Source organism: Calidris pugnax, unplaced genomic scaffold (genome assembly GCF_001431845.1).
Source record: "Calidris pugnax isolate Ruff unplaced genomic scaffold, ASM143184v1 scaffold70, whole genome shotgun sequence".
NCBI classification, from domain to species: domain Eukaryota; kingdom Metazoa; phylum Chordata; class Aves; order Charadriiformes; family Scolopacidae; genus Calidris; species Calidris pugnax.
This window is the reverse complement of record NW_015090862.1, coordinates 14,914,906-14,930,088: the sequence shown is the minus strand read 5'-3', so window position 1 is coordinate 14,930,088 and position 15,183 is coordinate 14,914,906. Positions and strand designations below refer to the sequence as shown.

Genomic DNA, 15,183 nt, shown 5'->3' with positions numbered 1-15,183 from the left:
GATTTGCAAACAGCTAGGCTGCACAATGACAATCTGCTTCTTTTAAGTCCAGTGGTTCTGATCCATTGGATGTAAAACCAGTGATGGGCTCAGCTTCTTGTCAGCGTGGGCACGCTGGTTAAGCAGCAGAAAAACTTCCCCGCGTGAGCTTGAACAGATTTCTGAGCTGTTTTTTCATACGTGATTTAGGCTCTATGAACCAGGAGAAATCAAATCGTTACCAGACTTAGTCAGGGAAAGGAAAATTTGGGGTAAATAGCAAAGAGTGCCTCACAGTAGCTCAGGCTGAGCACTGCACTTGGATAAATCAGCAGCACCGCGTACAGCAGCGGTGGCTCTTACATGCCCTGACTCAGGGATGGGGTGGGGAAGCACCAGCTGTGCTCTGGGGGATGCAGACAATAGTGTGATCCACTTCAGAACCGAAAGGGTGAACCTTTTCATCAAACTCAGTGAGTTAAACTTTTGGTGGGACTTTGGGATTTTCCACCACCAACTGTAAAGGTGGAATGGCATGTATGAGTGATCTGGTCCCCAATCCTTAAAGTATTTAAAAGCTGAAATAATGAAGTTGTAAATAATGACATTTGCTGCTCTCAGCCCTAATTCAGGGTTCATGCTTTTGACACTGCCTGGTTTAGGTGATCTAGTGGTCTCCGTGGAAAGACAGATAAACTTCAACGGCTGTCAGAAGACAAAAATTGACAAGGAGCATCACCTTTCCTGACTGTTTAAATCCTTTAAGGAAGTGTTGGAGCAATTAGAGAGGGAGTCTAATCTTTGCAGAGTGCATTAACACTCTCCGACCTCCCAGACAATAGATCAGACCTCAGACACATAATGCTTCCCTAAGGCTTTTTAACCAGAGCATTTGATCTCATAGTCACTCGGTGTGTGTTACTATAGGTATCAGTGTGTAAGACAGTATTCATTGGGCACCAAAGGACCACTATCTCTGCTAGTCGTCATACAACTTTTAAGACAGAAAGCAGGAAAACCATTGCAATGCATGCTGTTACAGAAGTACTACTTCCCAGAAAAAAAAAAGAGAAAGAAAAAAGGAAAAAAAAAAAAAAGATTAAAACAGTCCAGAGTAGCTCTGCAAAACTTCTTCATTTTTATTAATCTCATATTTTCTTTCCACTGTTTATTTCCCAGCTTTGGAATATAAATCTATTTTTAGAAAAGCAGAGATTGGGTTTTTATTCATAGAAACAGTTATCTGATCATAATTTTTAAAAGACTTCATTTCTTAACCCCCCGCGGAGGGACTTGAGGGGAAGGGAATTAGGAAGACAGGTCTAGTTTATAAAGGAAATTGAAATATATCATTGCAAGTAATTTTCCCAAATGTGTACACAGAAGTATCTGGGGAAGTTTTCTTAACTGCCAGAACAAGTCATCATCTAATTCCTGATGGGCATGTTCGGTTAAAAAAAAAAGAAAAAAAAAAGCTAATATCACTGTATCAATTATGCATTTCCCATTTAATATTCTAAACATTTTAAGAAAATTTGCTCAGTGCAATTTTTTAATGGAATTAGACTTCCTTGTCATCATGTTCTGACAGAGGCCACGTCTGAACCATTCTCATATGGTCAATGCATAATGGGGTTTTAAAACCAGCTGACTGGATTCCCACTCTCTGCTAAAATCGGGTGCTGCAGCCTCACTAATCAATGTTTTCCCCCTCCTCCCATTCAAAGTATTTGAGGTACAGTGCTAGCTAACAATACTTCACATGAACCTATTAATGCTTTGCATTGGCTGCAGGATTTTGTTTTACTTTTCTAGATGTACAGAAAGTCCTTCTTGTGAAGTACCTGCATTACAAACAGTTTTTGCTGCTCTTTAAATGGGTATCTCAAATTTGTCAAGCCAAGTGCATCACAAATGACAAAAAGGTCACATATACCTAGTATATTTAAAAACAAACAAGCCTTCAAAGTCAAAGTGTAATGCAGTTATTTCTAATCTGAACAAACAATAGACTGCATCTAATGAAAGTTGACAACTGGCTTTGATACAGAGCTGTGCAGCTCCTCTGTTCCATTAAAAGATGAAAGCTGAAGGAAAGTACAGAAGACAGCGACTTCTCCTGAAAAGCAAGTAGAAAGTTCTGAACCTGAGCTAGTAGAATAGATTTTTAGTGGAGACATATGACACTCATCTTTCAGTAAATATGCTGACTTTACATGGGTAATGGTAAGGCTTAAAAAAAAAAAACAAAAAAAATCAGCATAATAGACTAGTACAAAACACTGCATGTTTTACATATTTATCAAAACTTCTCAAAATCACAGTAGTGCCTTTAAAAGAGAAAAGCACCTGAATCCAAGCTTTGCTTGACTACAGTGTGGATGTTACAATTAAGACTAGATTTAATTTTAATGAAATGGTGGGAGAAGAGATCAAAACTCTACTGATGCTACTTTACCAGCATAATCCTTTAGTGTGGCAGTAGGCACATTTATTTATTATTAATAGGACAGATTTTTTTAAAATCAGATTTCTGGGATTTTGTAGTCACCCCATTGCTCCAGCTTTATCTCCCGATGAATGCTAAAAAAAAAAAAAAAGAAAGAAATGGAAAGTATTTTTATTACTATGACTATCCTTAAACAACCCGAGAACTTCCTGGTTACTTAAGACTAACCTCTAAGTCAAAGCACACCTTAGTTGTCAGTGAAGGAAAGTAAAACTAAAATGTATTTGCTCTGTAGCTTCTATACTAATCTCCTTTTATTTCGGACCTTGTAAAGGATCCAACTCTTATTTTGTTCTTTTAAAAAAAAAAAAAAAAGGAAAAATAGCCCCACGAGAAGTAGAATGTCTTAAGAGAAACCCCTCAAGGTGCATCTGTCTCCATCATAAAACCAAAATGTTGCATTACCTTCAAATAGGAAATTTCTTCCAGTTGTCAAGATTTCTGCAACTAGTGTTAGATTAACGCTGTGAGAACGGGTGAATTAAATTAAAAATAAAATAGTTCGAGCAAGAGAAAGAAAACCTGCCAGAAAAATCTGACAAAAGCCTGAATACCAGAGCTGGCTCATTCATGGGGGTTCATCGCCACCTACAGGATTTTCCTCCTCTTCAGGAAACCTGCTACTCCTATTCACACAGGATTTGCCCCAAAATGAGGATGGAGATTTTTAACTGATGTTAAATAACATAGTTTTGCTGAGGGTAATGGAGTTACAGTGATTTAAAACACTTACAGACATGTCTCCATTTATTCCCTCATTTTGGAAGAATAAAAACTGACTACGTCATTCAAGGGAATGCACTGTTCTGAGCTTACCTCTGTGTTAAAAATAAAGGATTTGCCTTTTAAAAACTTAAAAAAAAAGGATGAAAAGAATACAAAATACTGATAGGGTTGCTCCACCAATGACAGGGGAGATAATAGTCAAGTCTACAGCCTTCCTGTAAAACTAAGTGCTTTAAAGTACTTTCTAAGAGGCGCCAGGTCAAAGTAATGTGAATAATGAGACAAAACCAAGCAGATCCTGACTGAAAGAAAATCAATACACCTGAGGTTCAGGGGAAAAAAGCACACACTAAGAAAGTAAGAGAGTTCTTACTTTTCATGACAATTTCACTTCCTAATACATACCTTTTTCATAACAGATGCCATGGGTTTCCTGCTGTTTTTTGTTTGTTTGTTTGGGCTGAGCTGCATACCTTCTTCTAAATGGCTTGTGCAGTGCAAACACATGCTGAACTTCGGGAATTTTACACGTAATTCTGGTATTTCTAATAGGGGTGAGTAAGTTCTCTCACACTCCTGTTTAATGAGTTTTGCGGAGATGCAGCATTGATTAAACATCGAATACTAATTTCATCTTTGTTTATGCAATTTCTAATCTATGAACAGAGTGAACTTTCAGGAAAGGCAGCAGGCAAATTGGGAAAATAAAAGTGACTTGATCCTGATACAGAATATTGTCTCTTTAGGATCAGACAAGCTAGCAAATGGTTATAAATAAATTCCTCTTGTTTTTCAACCTCCCAGTCAATTGATAAGAATTACAACATACTGCTTTCTCACAAATTCAGAAGATGCTCGAGGCAATTAATCTGAAGTTCCTCCAAAGAATCTAAAACTGCAAAGTAAAGACACACAGAAAAACAAAACTACAAACCCAGCTTTCAGGCAGTGTGCACTTCAGTCTTTCCCCCATGTTTTGTAGCAAATTCCTAATGTTGGGATGTAAATTTGTAAGAGAACAGTAAGAATCATGAGCTAAATTCACCTTTGGCATAATCAAGTTTTGGAATTCCATTGAGAGTAAAGGAACTAGTGCTGCCTTTGTGGATAGAGAATTTGATCTTTTTAAAACAGTTAAATACTGGTCAAAGACAAAGAAACCCCACCATAATTAAATGTTAATCTGTGATTAGTGTCACAACTAGGAGAACACAGCATATCTGCTAACATGTGGTTACAAACAGGAGTTCAGCAATGTTAAATATACAAATAAACCCAGCAACAGGCAAGAGTGCTATTTTACCCTGCCAGACAAAGCAAAATAAATAGAAGATATGCAAAAAGAAAGAGAAAACGTACAAAGTGGCATAAGATCTACACAAATCTCTCACAAAACTTCCAAACTTCAAAAGAGACAAGACGTTACATATTAGGAGAAAAAAAAAAAAAAAAAAAAAGAAAAAAAAAAAAGGGCTTCATAAATCAAACAGCTAAAGTACAGAACAATATAGCAAACTCCAGCCAGACCACAAAGAGGGTTCGCTCTTCATAAACATCAGATCAGGCAGCTAAAATTATTACCAAAGCTCTCTTGTAACTGTCACCTGTGGTGGGTATAATTACAGGCTACTGCTGCAAGCACGCCCACGTCATATGGCAATAAAAGGACCTACAGCTTGCCAAGACCAGGCAGACAATGGAGAACATACACCACCTGACGAGAGCCCAAAAAGATCAGCCAGGGAGACTAATAAAAATGACAGCTTCGAAAAAAAATGACAAAGCTTCAACAACCAACAAAAAAAGAAAAAAAAGGAAAAAAAAGGCAATATCAAATTAGCTAGAAATGCAAGCGCTGAGCAGAGTTCTCCAACAGGTCACAACTCGAGCAGAAAGGCAGTCGGAACTGTTTGCGGATGCATTTAGTTATTTAGTTCAGGTTTCAGATACAAAGAAGCCTTTTTCGTTAGTTTTGGTTTTTTGTTTGTTTGTTTGTTTTACTAGATAAAATATTTGCACGTTTGGGCTTGGCTTTGTGGGCTGTCATTAGATAACCAAACAGATGAAAACTATATATTTCTAATCCAGTTCTGGAGAAAGACAGACAGATCGCTAGACAGATATATTTATCTTAATGCAGGCATCTTCTGGGGGTATATCTATATACTGTAACAAAGCTGAATTTCTTTCTCATTGCCTTAATTCTCATCTGGATGCCTGCACTCACATTCCTGATGACACAGGCTTACCCTCCAGTAGGACTGGGGTTTTACCTGGATACTTAGTCTATAGAATTTAACCCACACAGCCAAGGTATTAAAGGGCTTTACCATCAACTAAAACCAACATAAATGCAATTAAAGAGTGAGAGACAGTGATTTAGGTCTCGCTCATTACCAGGGCTGAAGAAATCATTCCGACGTGATGCAGGCAAGTTTGAAAACACGGCACAGAAAGCACTACTATTGCTTAAAAATATGAGCACAGACAGACTTAATTTAAAAGGAAACTCCCCAGCCCCAAAAGCAAGGGCTTCTCTATACAGTGTAAGTGCCTTGTTAAGCAGGCCCATAGGAAATGAGTATTACTCCTCAGATGCAAAACATAATTTTATTCTTATTTTGGAACATTTCCCTGGAAAAAAGCAAATCCCTGAAACCCCTGAGCTGGAAATATAAGACCATCTATCCTTTTCAAAGTTAAAAGGGATATTTGTACTGGTCCCTGTTCAGCTCTGTCTCAACCCCGACTCCAAAGCTTCAAACTTTGCTTTTTAAATCTTGTTTATCGTGTTGTCAAGCTTCTAAGTGGTTATTTCCCTATTAACTTTGTCCTTGTTTGTTCTTGCATTTTTGAAAGAGCTGGAAATAACATGTGTTTACTTTGCTGTGTGTCTCTCAGCATCATCAATATCACTGTTGCTATTCCAGGAATTTTAACTGCTGCAGCAAAGCGAAGCCTGGGATCTCAAGCTTAAATCGTACTCCCCTCAACCACAGAAGGATATTACTGGAAATGTAAAAATTGCCGGGAGAACGGTAAAACCATCTCCTTTAATTGTCTAGAGAAGCCTGTTTCTCCTCGGAGCCGTTACTCTGGAAATGTAAAAATTGCCGGGAGAACGGTAAAACCATCTCCTTTAATTGTCTAGAGAAGCCTGTTTCTCCTCCTGACCTGCATGTGTCAGGTAACGTGCTCCTCACGGCTTTGCCTTCAGAAAGAGTGAATTTTCACAGGCACTGCCATCAGCAGCGTGGAGGAAGGAGGATGTAAACGTTTCCTCCGTCATTAGAAAAACACTGTTACGGGGATATAATAGCTTGAAATGAAAACACACCTCTGATCCAGCCTTTTCGCTGGAGTTTAAGACAATAATTTTTAAGATGGGCTTTTGCCAGGGATTTACAGAGGGAAAGAGGAGAGGAAATGTTAGGGGCTCTGAAGAATTACTAGGTCAAATTCCTGAAACTCTGCCTTTCACTGCTCTTCCAGCACTAGCTTTAGCCTTAAATATGAACAAATTTTTGTACCAGAGTGTTATTTTACAGCTTCCCTATTTAAATAGGAACTGCATTCGTCCCTTTGCCGGCTGGTTCTTTAAAACTGTAGCAAAACACAAGCTGCAAATGGGCTGAGAAAAGCCCTTAGCAAAAGCTCTACAGTAAAGTGGAAGTAAAGACCATCTCTTTTGCATTAATACTTTTTTTTTTTTTTAAAGCTTTTTTTTTTTCCAAGTTCCCTATTCAGTGTTTGAAGAATACTCATTCTTCTCTCTTTAGGATTACATCTATTCATTTTATTTAGCTTTTTAATGTGGAGACATTTTAATCTACCATTACTTTAATGCTGTTCCCGAACAGTTTGGGAACAATGATTTATATTTCGTCTTCAGCTATGAGGATAAAAAAAAAAAAAAAAAAAAGGAAGAAAAAAGACTATACCCTTCTCATCAGTTACACATGTAGTCATGGCGGGCTGGTTTGTGCTTTGTATCAGGGAACTGCTTGTTCAAAATTAGTGGAAAATTCATGGGGAAAATAAGAAAGAATTTAGGGAAGTTCATGTGAGAGCACATTTTCCTTCCCTGCTCTATAGAAAAGTGAATTATTACCATCTACTGGTAAATCACAAGCAAAGTCTCGTGAAAATTATCCTCTGTCCAAGAGATTCTGGGTGACTCAGTCTCTATCTGAAGTTATTTAGGCTTCATAGCTGTTGCTGTTCTCTGTTCTCCATGGATTCCTCATGTTCCCTGTTATACTTTTGTCCCAGAAATTTCCCTTTATTGATCTAGAAATCCCCTCCCATCATGGAAAAAAAAAAAAAAAAAAAAAAATCACTGTGTTACAAAACAATGCAAAAGTTAAATCGGATGTTTTACCCATATATTATTGTCATGTCTAGGGTTGAATTATGCTTAGAACAAACAGGACTGGAACATTTTGTGTTTTCCTCGGTAAAGTCTAACCATAACATGCAGGAGACGCTTTTCCACACGCAGAACGAAAGATTTACCTCAAGTAAACTCCAGAAGGCTTAGATTTTGAGTTAACAAACATCTTTCCTGAGGGAAAAAGAACATTTCCCTCTTACTGATATGCAATTAGCAATTTTAGAGGACACTGTCAACAAGCTAATGGCCTTCTCCCTGTAGGTCATCAGTATAAATATAGCCCGGCTCAAGAGGGATTAAAAATTGTTCATGTCTAGTAAGATGGTTGCTGTCTCCTCTATGAGATGAGTTTAACTGGGCTCAGATCCAGGTCCCATATCACGAGTTAAGTGGCAGCGTGTTAAATGGCACACTCAGCAGAGATGCCCAGAAGTTCACGGGCTGCAGAGTCCAACCTATCTCCCAGCTGCTGTCCCAGATGAGGGCTGTAGCAAACTGGCCCAGTAATGCACGTACGTGCAGCCTCACCCAGCTCACCCCACCACTCTTCAGGCTTCTAAATCCCACTGCCCAAGATGCCAGTACCAAAAAATGGGGCATCCTCCAGCTCTCTGTGGATTTAAAAACCTTTAGAGATCTTAATGGAGAAGGGTGCCAAAATTTCATCTCTGCAGCAAGGAGCTCAAAAGCTCCTAAGTTTGGATTCCCTGCTGTATCCAGAACTCCCAGCAGCTCTGCTGGGCATCCAGAAATCCCAGGGCTTTCCTACTTTTGCATCAGCTGTTTTTTTGGGAAGCCCAAACTGCTCCAAAATAATGCCACGCCTGTCATTTTCCCAGCTGTCCACCGTTAAATAACCACAGGCAGTTTGACCAGAAACTCCACATTTCCAACACGTTACGTTGCATCGCCATATATTCCTTCCTTTCCTCCCGGTATTAACCCATCATAAAATAATTATCAGACACACTGCAATGTCACTACAAAATAAATAAATACTGCCTGTGTGTGCCGCATTCCTCCTCTGGCTGACCCAGGCTGCCAGCTAGGGCTGAGCCTGAAAAATAGCTCCCACCTGTACCCACCCTGGCAGCAGCTTTGATTAGCAAGAAGGCTAAACCTGATATAGTGGGACATGCTGCCAGTAAAAATGAAGGATACTGGCATGGGTGAGTGTGCAGGGACCCTGAAGCAAATCAGCAGCGAGCCCTGCCAGTCACACCAGAGGTGCGACGGTGGCTGGTTTCCCATCGTTTGCCTGATCTTGTCAATGTCTCTTGCAACTATCATGCAAACTTTAGAAAAAATACATGATAGTAAAAATTCCAGTCAATATATCCTTTTAATTTGCACCAGATTATAGTTTTTTTTATGCAATTACTGTAATTTCATTAAATGACATAATTACCATTAATGCAGAGAAAACTGTCAATAGAAGGTGCAATTATGTTGTATAAAATCACAAGCACAATGTGCAATGATGCATAATTCCTCATGAAAATCATTCTGTGACTAAAATTAACTTTTAAAATATTTTTAAAATACACATTTTACAGTAAGAATGATTCAGTTATTATGGACTTAACTTCCACGACCAGGGAAGAAGGGGGAGCAGAGCAGGCAGGGAGTGTTTGCAAGTGGAAGGAAGGACCAGAAATTCAATTTTAAAAGTGCATCAGAAAGGGAAGAATATAAGTTTTTGTATGCATGAGTGGGAAAAACAAACCGCTTGTAATCACACAGATATACAGACATTCCAGGAGGCACATTTCACAGTGTGGCTACCACTTTTTGGATACCAATAACGCAGAAGTGATGTCTCAATGGAGAAAGGTGCGACGAGGAAGGAGTGATGAGGGCCAGGTTAAAACCACAACATTTACCCTGAGAACTGGGGGTGAAATGTCTAGGGTAGGATATCAAGAATGTCAGGCACAAAAGAACCACCATACAGGGATGTACTAGAATATGTCTTTGGGTGTTTTCAAAATAAAGCCCTTTTTGAGAGGAACCTTTCAGTCAGAATTCAAAATATTGGGTTGAATACAGAGATAACTACATCAAAATTAAATAAACAGCGTATAACGACTGAAGAGTTTTAGGTCTTGAAAATCTACAGACCCCCTCAAATCCTGAATTGATGGAGAAGAATACATGGACCAAATATTTTAAGATCTCTCCTGGTATATGAACACTATTAACTGTACAGGCAACATTTTCCACATGTAGGAATATTCCTGATGCTGATGAAAAATATTATTTCATTTTTATAGCACAAAAAATATAATCTACTCATATGTTGATTGCCTCCTCTTACCATTACAAACTAATAAAGAAATTTAGCTTTGGATGATGTATTTTACAAACAAGAAAACGTGTTGATAGCATTTTTCTCATTCACTTGTGTCCTGCCTGTGTTGTCCTCTGTTTCCTCCCTCTTTATCTGTCCCTCTCTTTCCCTTGTGCACCCAGAAGTAGCAGCTATTGTCCTTGTCACACTCATGAGCTGTCAGCACTAATGGGGAGGGAGGTGCACTGTAATGAAGACTAAACCAGGAAGGTGTAAGATACCCTGTCCTCGCCTATTGCTATGCTCTGATGATCTCACAAATATTTTCTTCTGCTTGGCAGTGGTTTTTGTCTATCACTTAAGAAAACAAGGTTCACATGATTATACTCTCTGCTTGTCTTCTTCCTCCTCCCTCCTTTTATTCCCCCTTGGAGGAAGGGGCATGTGCTACCTGCAGAGGGCAATACAAAGGGGAGGGTGGTCCTCAGGAGCACCCAATCTCTAGGATTATCTCAGTGAAGATATGTGGAATACGTAGAATGTGGTCACAACGGTTTACTGCCAGGGGCCCGAAGGATAATGTCTGCAAGAAAAAAAAGGGCATTTTATGGTTTGAGGGCCTGGCTGGCACTTAAGCTACCAGCCGTGGTTTTGCAAACCCAGCTGAAAAATGAGTGAGAAGGTCTGTGTATTTTCCTTGCCTCTGGTGGTCAGTGTCAGACACAAGCCTTATCATGAATAAGGACAAATTTGGTGCGGGTTAAGTTGATATAAAACCAGGTACTGAAGTTATTTTCCTTGCCTCTGGTGGTCAGTGTCAGCCACAAGCCGGTCATGAATAAGGACAAATTTGGTACGGGTTAAATTGATATAAAACCAGGTACTGAAGGTAATGTCTGCAAGAAAAAAAAGGGCATTTTATGGTTTGAGGGCCTGGCTGGCACTTAAGCTACCAGCCGTGGTTTTGCAAACCCAGCTGAAAAATGAGTGAGAAGGTCTGTGTATTTTCCTTGCCTCTGGTGGTCAGTGTCAGACACAAGCCTTATCATGAATAAGGACAAATTTGGTGCGGGTTAAGTTGATATAAAACCAGGTACTGAAGTTTTATAGATGTTGCTCACTGGGGAATGATGATTTTAAAATTGTGATATTTAATTTAGTACACCTTTTATTTAACCTGTTATGGGTGGATTTTACAGATGGAGGCAGGGAGAGATGCTGCACCTACCATGCTGTGGGCATATTTTCAATACTATGAACACACACGCTGGAAATAGTGAGAGAGAGAGATACATAATTAGCACTTCCATTTTAAGCACCAGAGCTGAATTATTTCCATGTGGAAAAAGTCAGATAGACTTAAATTTTGGGTTGTAGAAGAAACCTGTGGTAATTATTCTTCAAGTCATATATTTTTATTCCTTTCCCATTACCCACTTTCTTTCAGGAAACCAGGAGTATTATGGTATCCAGTAAAGATGTTAATAATCTGTAACTTGTAACCTGCTCATCCTCCTTTTAGCTAGTAATCCATTCTTTTTTTCTGTAGACCCACTTTCCCACCTTCTTCTTTTTCTGCCTCTGCACCAATTCCAAATGTTTCCTAAATCTAGAAAACTGAACTTCACAGCAATGACTTTTCAAGTGATGCAAAATGACTTAAGAGCAAATCTCTTTACGTACATGCCTAATTCCTTGCTGAATGGTAATGGCAGGACATCAGCACCGGGATTTTAGTTATGTCCCTCCTTTTCCAGCTCCAGCACATGTGACCATCCAATTCCCTTGTGCACAACCATAGGGCTGCCTTGTTCCTAAATCTAGAAAACTGAACTTCACAGCAATGACTTTTCAAGTGATGCAAAATGACTTAAGAGCAAATCTCTTTACGTACATGCCTAATTCCTTGCTGAATGGTAATGGCAGGACATCAGCACCGGGATTTTAGTTATGTCCCTCCTTTTCCAGCTCCAGCACATGTGACCATCCAATTCCCTTGTGCACAACCATAGGGCTGCCTTGCACAGCCACACCTGCTCCAGTGAGGGACCGTCTGCTCTGCTCCCCACCAGCTCTCGAACTATTAACTCTAGATATGATTTCAGTAAGCTTTGAGCAACAAGAAGAAAAAATACAGAGAAACAACCCTCTTGTTCTACCTACTCCTACGTGCCAGCCATCCCTCCAACCTGCAGGGTGAAAGACAGCTCCCCCGTCCTAGGTCTGGAGCTTCTTTCAATCAGGGATGGTCCATTTTACTCACCTATAACAAATAGACTATTAAGTGTTTGCCTGAAAAGAGCCTTGAAGAGACTTATAATTCACAGACAGTAAAAGGAGGAGAAAATCTCGGAGATGTAGTTGATATTTTGCTTAATAAACACTCAACTCAAAAACTTTCTTTCTGCATGCTGGGCCACCACAAAACGATTTTGCAACCTTTAATGGCACGCCAAACATTTCAAGCATGAAGAAAATGTCACACCGCAGAATAAAAAGCAGGCAAAACCTTTTTGTGCTTGAGTGGATTATGAGAAAACTGCAAATGGGGTGTTTACTACCAAGAGGAAAAAGCAGAGAGCTGGAAAGTGGGACAGGCAGGTGGAGAACTTGGCTTTTTGTTCACAGAGCACAACAGAACTCACTGACCAGTCTTTTTCTTCTCTTTTTTTTTTTTTCCTTTTAAAGCAACATATTATTACCACCAAGAGAATAGATTTGCAACAGGCAATGTCAGCAGAGCTGCTTACATGCCACAGGGGCACGGGCATAGCAGACATCGATAACCTACGGTGAAGTGCTACCTTATGGCAATGGAAGATGGAAGGGATAAGACCCATCAGCTAAATCAAAGGCATCTCCCTGCATCACATTCTTGGCCACCACCTCCCTCCTTTCCTACCACCCAGTTGCCGTGTTTAAGAAAATAAATAAAAATTGAAATAAATAAAATAATAAAATAAAATAAAATAAAATAAAATAAAATAAAATAAAATAAAATTCCAGAGTCATAACATGCTCACAGCCTTGACAGGGTGGTGTCACCCTCCATGGACATGAGCATCTCTGCACCAAGCAAAGAAAGGTGGTTCCTGAAGGTCTAATTTCCATCCCGTCAGGCCCAACGTGGCCCAAGCTGCCTTGAAACCTGCAGCCTTGCAGCTACAAAATACCAATAACAGCAAACGATACGGGGCTTTACGCCGGTGGAGAGGAAGGCATGGTAACACTCAAGATCTTATATCACTTAGCCTCATGCAATAAAAGAAGAAATCCACTTACCACAAATGCTATCACGCTCTTTACTGTAGACTCCCAGAGAAAGCAGCTCCGAAGGAATTGTATTGTGTTCCATATTGCCATGGTGATTTTTTTCACGCGATCAACATTTCTTGATAAGATCTGATAAATATTGAGTGGGAGGAGGGGAGGAGAAGAGGAGTTTAATCAAACACTCTAATATCCTATTATTGCTTCAGAAACAGGGGTAGTTTAAGCTACAAATGCATGCCAGGGCATATATTACAAATAAAGCGTCTATTTCAGAGACACACTCCAGCTCCTGTCTGCTTTCTGATTACACCCAAACCTTCCAGATTTTCCTCATCCCTTAGAAAAATAAGAAAGAAAAAAAAAAAAAGCACATCTTGTTGCCAAAGCTAAATAAAACAGTAACACAAACCTACCTTCATTCACCTTCAATTCTCAAAATATAACAATGTCTTAGGAAAAGGGCCAGAGGGAATGTAATCAAAACACTGAACCTCTTCTCTACATGTTTTAGATTAGTCCATAGAATAAATACAGAATTTTAACCTTATTAGAGGGCACCTTTATTTAAAAAAAAAAAAAAAAAAAAAAAAGATAATGACCGTTGTTCTAAAAACCCATGGTCTTTTTAAATAACTAATTTAAACCTGATTTCTTCCTCCCCAATGAAGGGAATAAGGCTCTCCCTGAGTTTTAGATGCTGTGAACTGTGCAACATCCCCAGCTATCATTTTCCCCACTCTGAAGCACAAAGCACAACTACTCCTGCAAACTAGATCAGAAAGCAATTTCGTGTTAACACAAACAAGCCTTTTCATATAAACAGAATTTACACGTGTTCAGCACTTTATGCATAAATAGGGTTTGTTCTTGCGACTGTACCACAGCAATTCAAATCTTTCCAAAACAGATACGAGAGCTTAGCCCAGAACACCACATTCACCTTTTTAGAAAATTTCCGGTTCTCCTCAGTAAAGCGTTTTTCTCGGGGCTTGAATGTTCTAATACTTGCTTTTATCTAAAAAAAAAAAAAAAAAAAAAAAAAAAATATTAAAAAGATGTCATGTGGTTTTAAGTGCATTATTTCAGCTTTTTATCACCAGTGTTGATTAGCAATTCTTTTCACTCTGTTCAGCCTCTATGGGACTTGGGAGAAGCTGCTAGGAAAAACATGGATGAGTTAAATTGGGCAAGGCTGGACTCACTTCAGCAGGAGCAGAGCTGTGGTGTAGCCCGTGATGGCCTTAATAAATAGGATTTAACTCAGTAAAAGGCTGTAGGGCATAAACAATTGAGCCTGACTCAGCCACCTAAAAACTAAGTGCACCATGTACATGCCTCATTAATTTTCCTGTCAACACCCTGGGAAGAGAACATCATGGGTCAGCTTTTTGGGTAGGAAGTAGGTGTTAAAAGTAATGTATAATAATCTCAACATTAAGCCCTTTTTTTGGCTGTTGCAAATGAAGCTGTGGCGTAATCAGCATCTTCTCAAGGCACCTGTGGTCACTTGTCAGTCCAAAAATGCCTCTGCATTGTTCCACCCACCTGGATTGGCCATCACAGGGCTCTGATGCCCGATACTACTGCTCTGTCTGCATGAAACACCCCTCCACCACCAGATACAACCAGGTCGGGACTTTTCCAGCTTGGCTCCTGGTTTTTACAGGATCACCCTCTCCACCCCCCCAGCCCTCGCCGATTCACACATTTCTTACACCAGCGATAAACAGAGACAAAATATTTCAACTTACAGGATTAAATAGGACATCCAGCTCCAAGTAAATTACTCCTTTTGAAGCACGTTCCAAGTCTTTATTCTTCAGCGTGTAGCAACTCTGTTTACCGTTTCTAATCTATAGTTTGGGGGGGAGGAAAAAGCATCAATATTTTCCTAGCTGTAATTCACAATACAATTTAAGGACACTACAAACAAATAAATAAATAAATCCCAAGCAGAACAAAACCCCTCCCCAAACGCTGATAATATACTCAAAGCCTGAAATACAAAATGAC

General features: G+C 39.4%; 1 protein-coding gene across 2 annotated transcripts in view; it reads right to left on the bottom strand.

The window, feature by feature from the left end:
- The window catches only part of MCTP2 (multiple C2 domains, transmembrane 2), a 109,284-nt gene that overhangs the window by 34,867 nt on the left and 59,234 nt on the right, over positions 1-15,183 (bottom strand). For both annotated transcript variants that reach the window (XM_014944272.1, XM_014944273.1), the window contains 3 exons: positions 14,922-15,023; positions 14,111-14,185; positions 13,180-13,299 (listed from right to left, as the gene is read on the bottom strand). In XM_014944272.1, the coding sequence (XP_014799758.1) occupies positions 13,180-13,299; positions 14,111-14,185; positions 14,922-15,023 (297 nt within the window). The remainder of the gene's footprint in view (positions 1-13,179; positions 13,300-14,110; positions 14,186-14,921; positions 15,024-15,183) is intronic.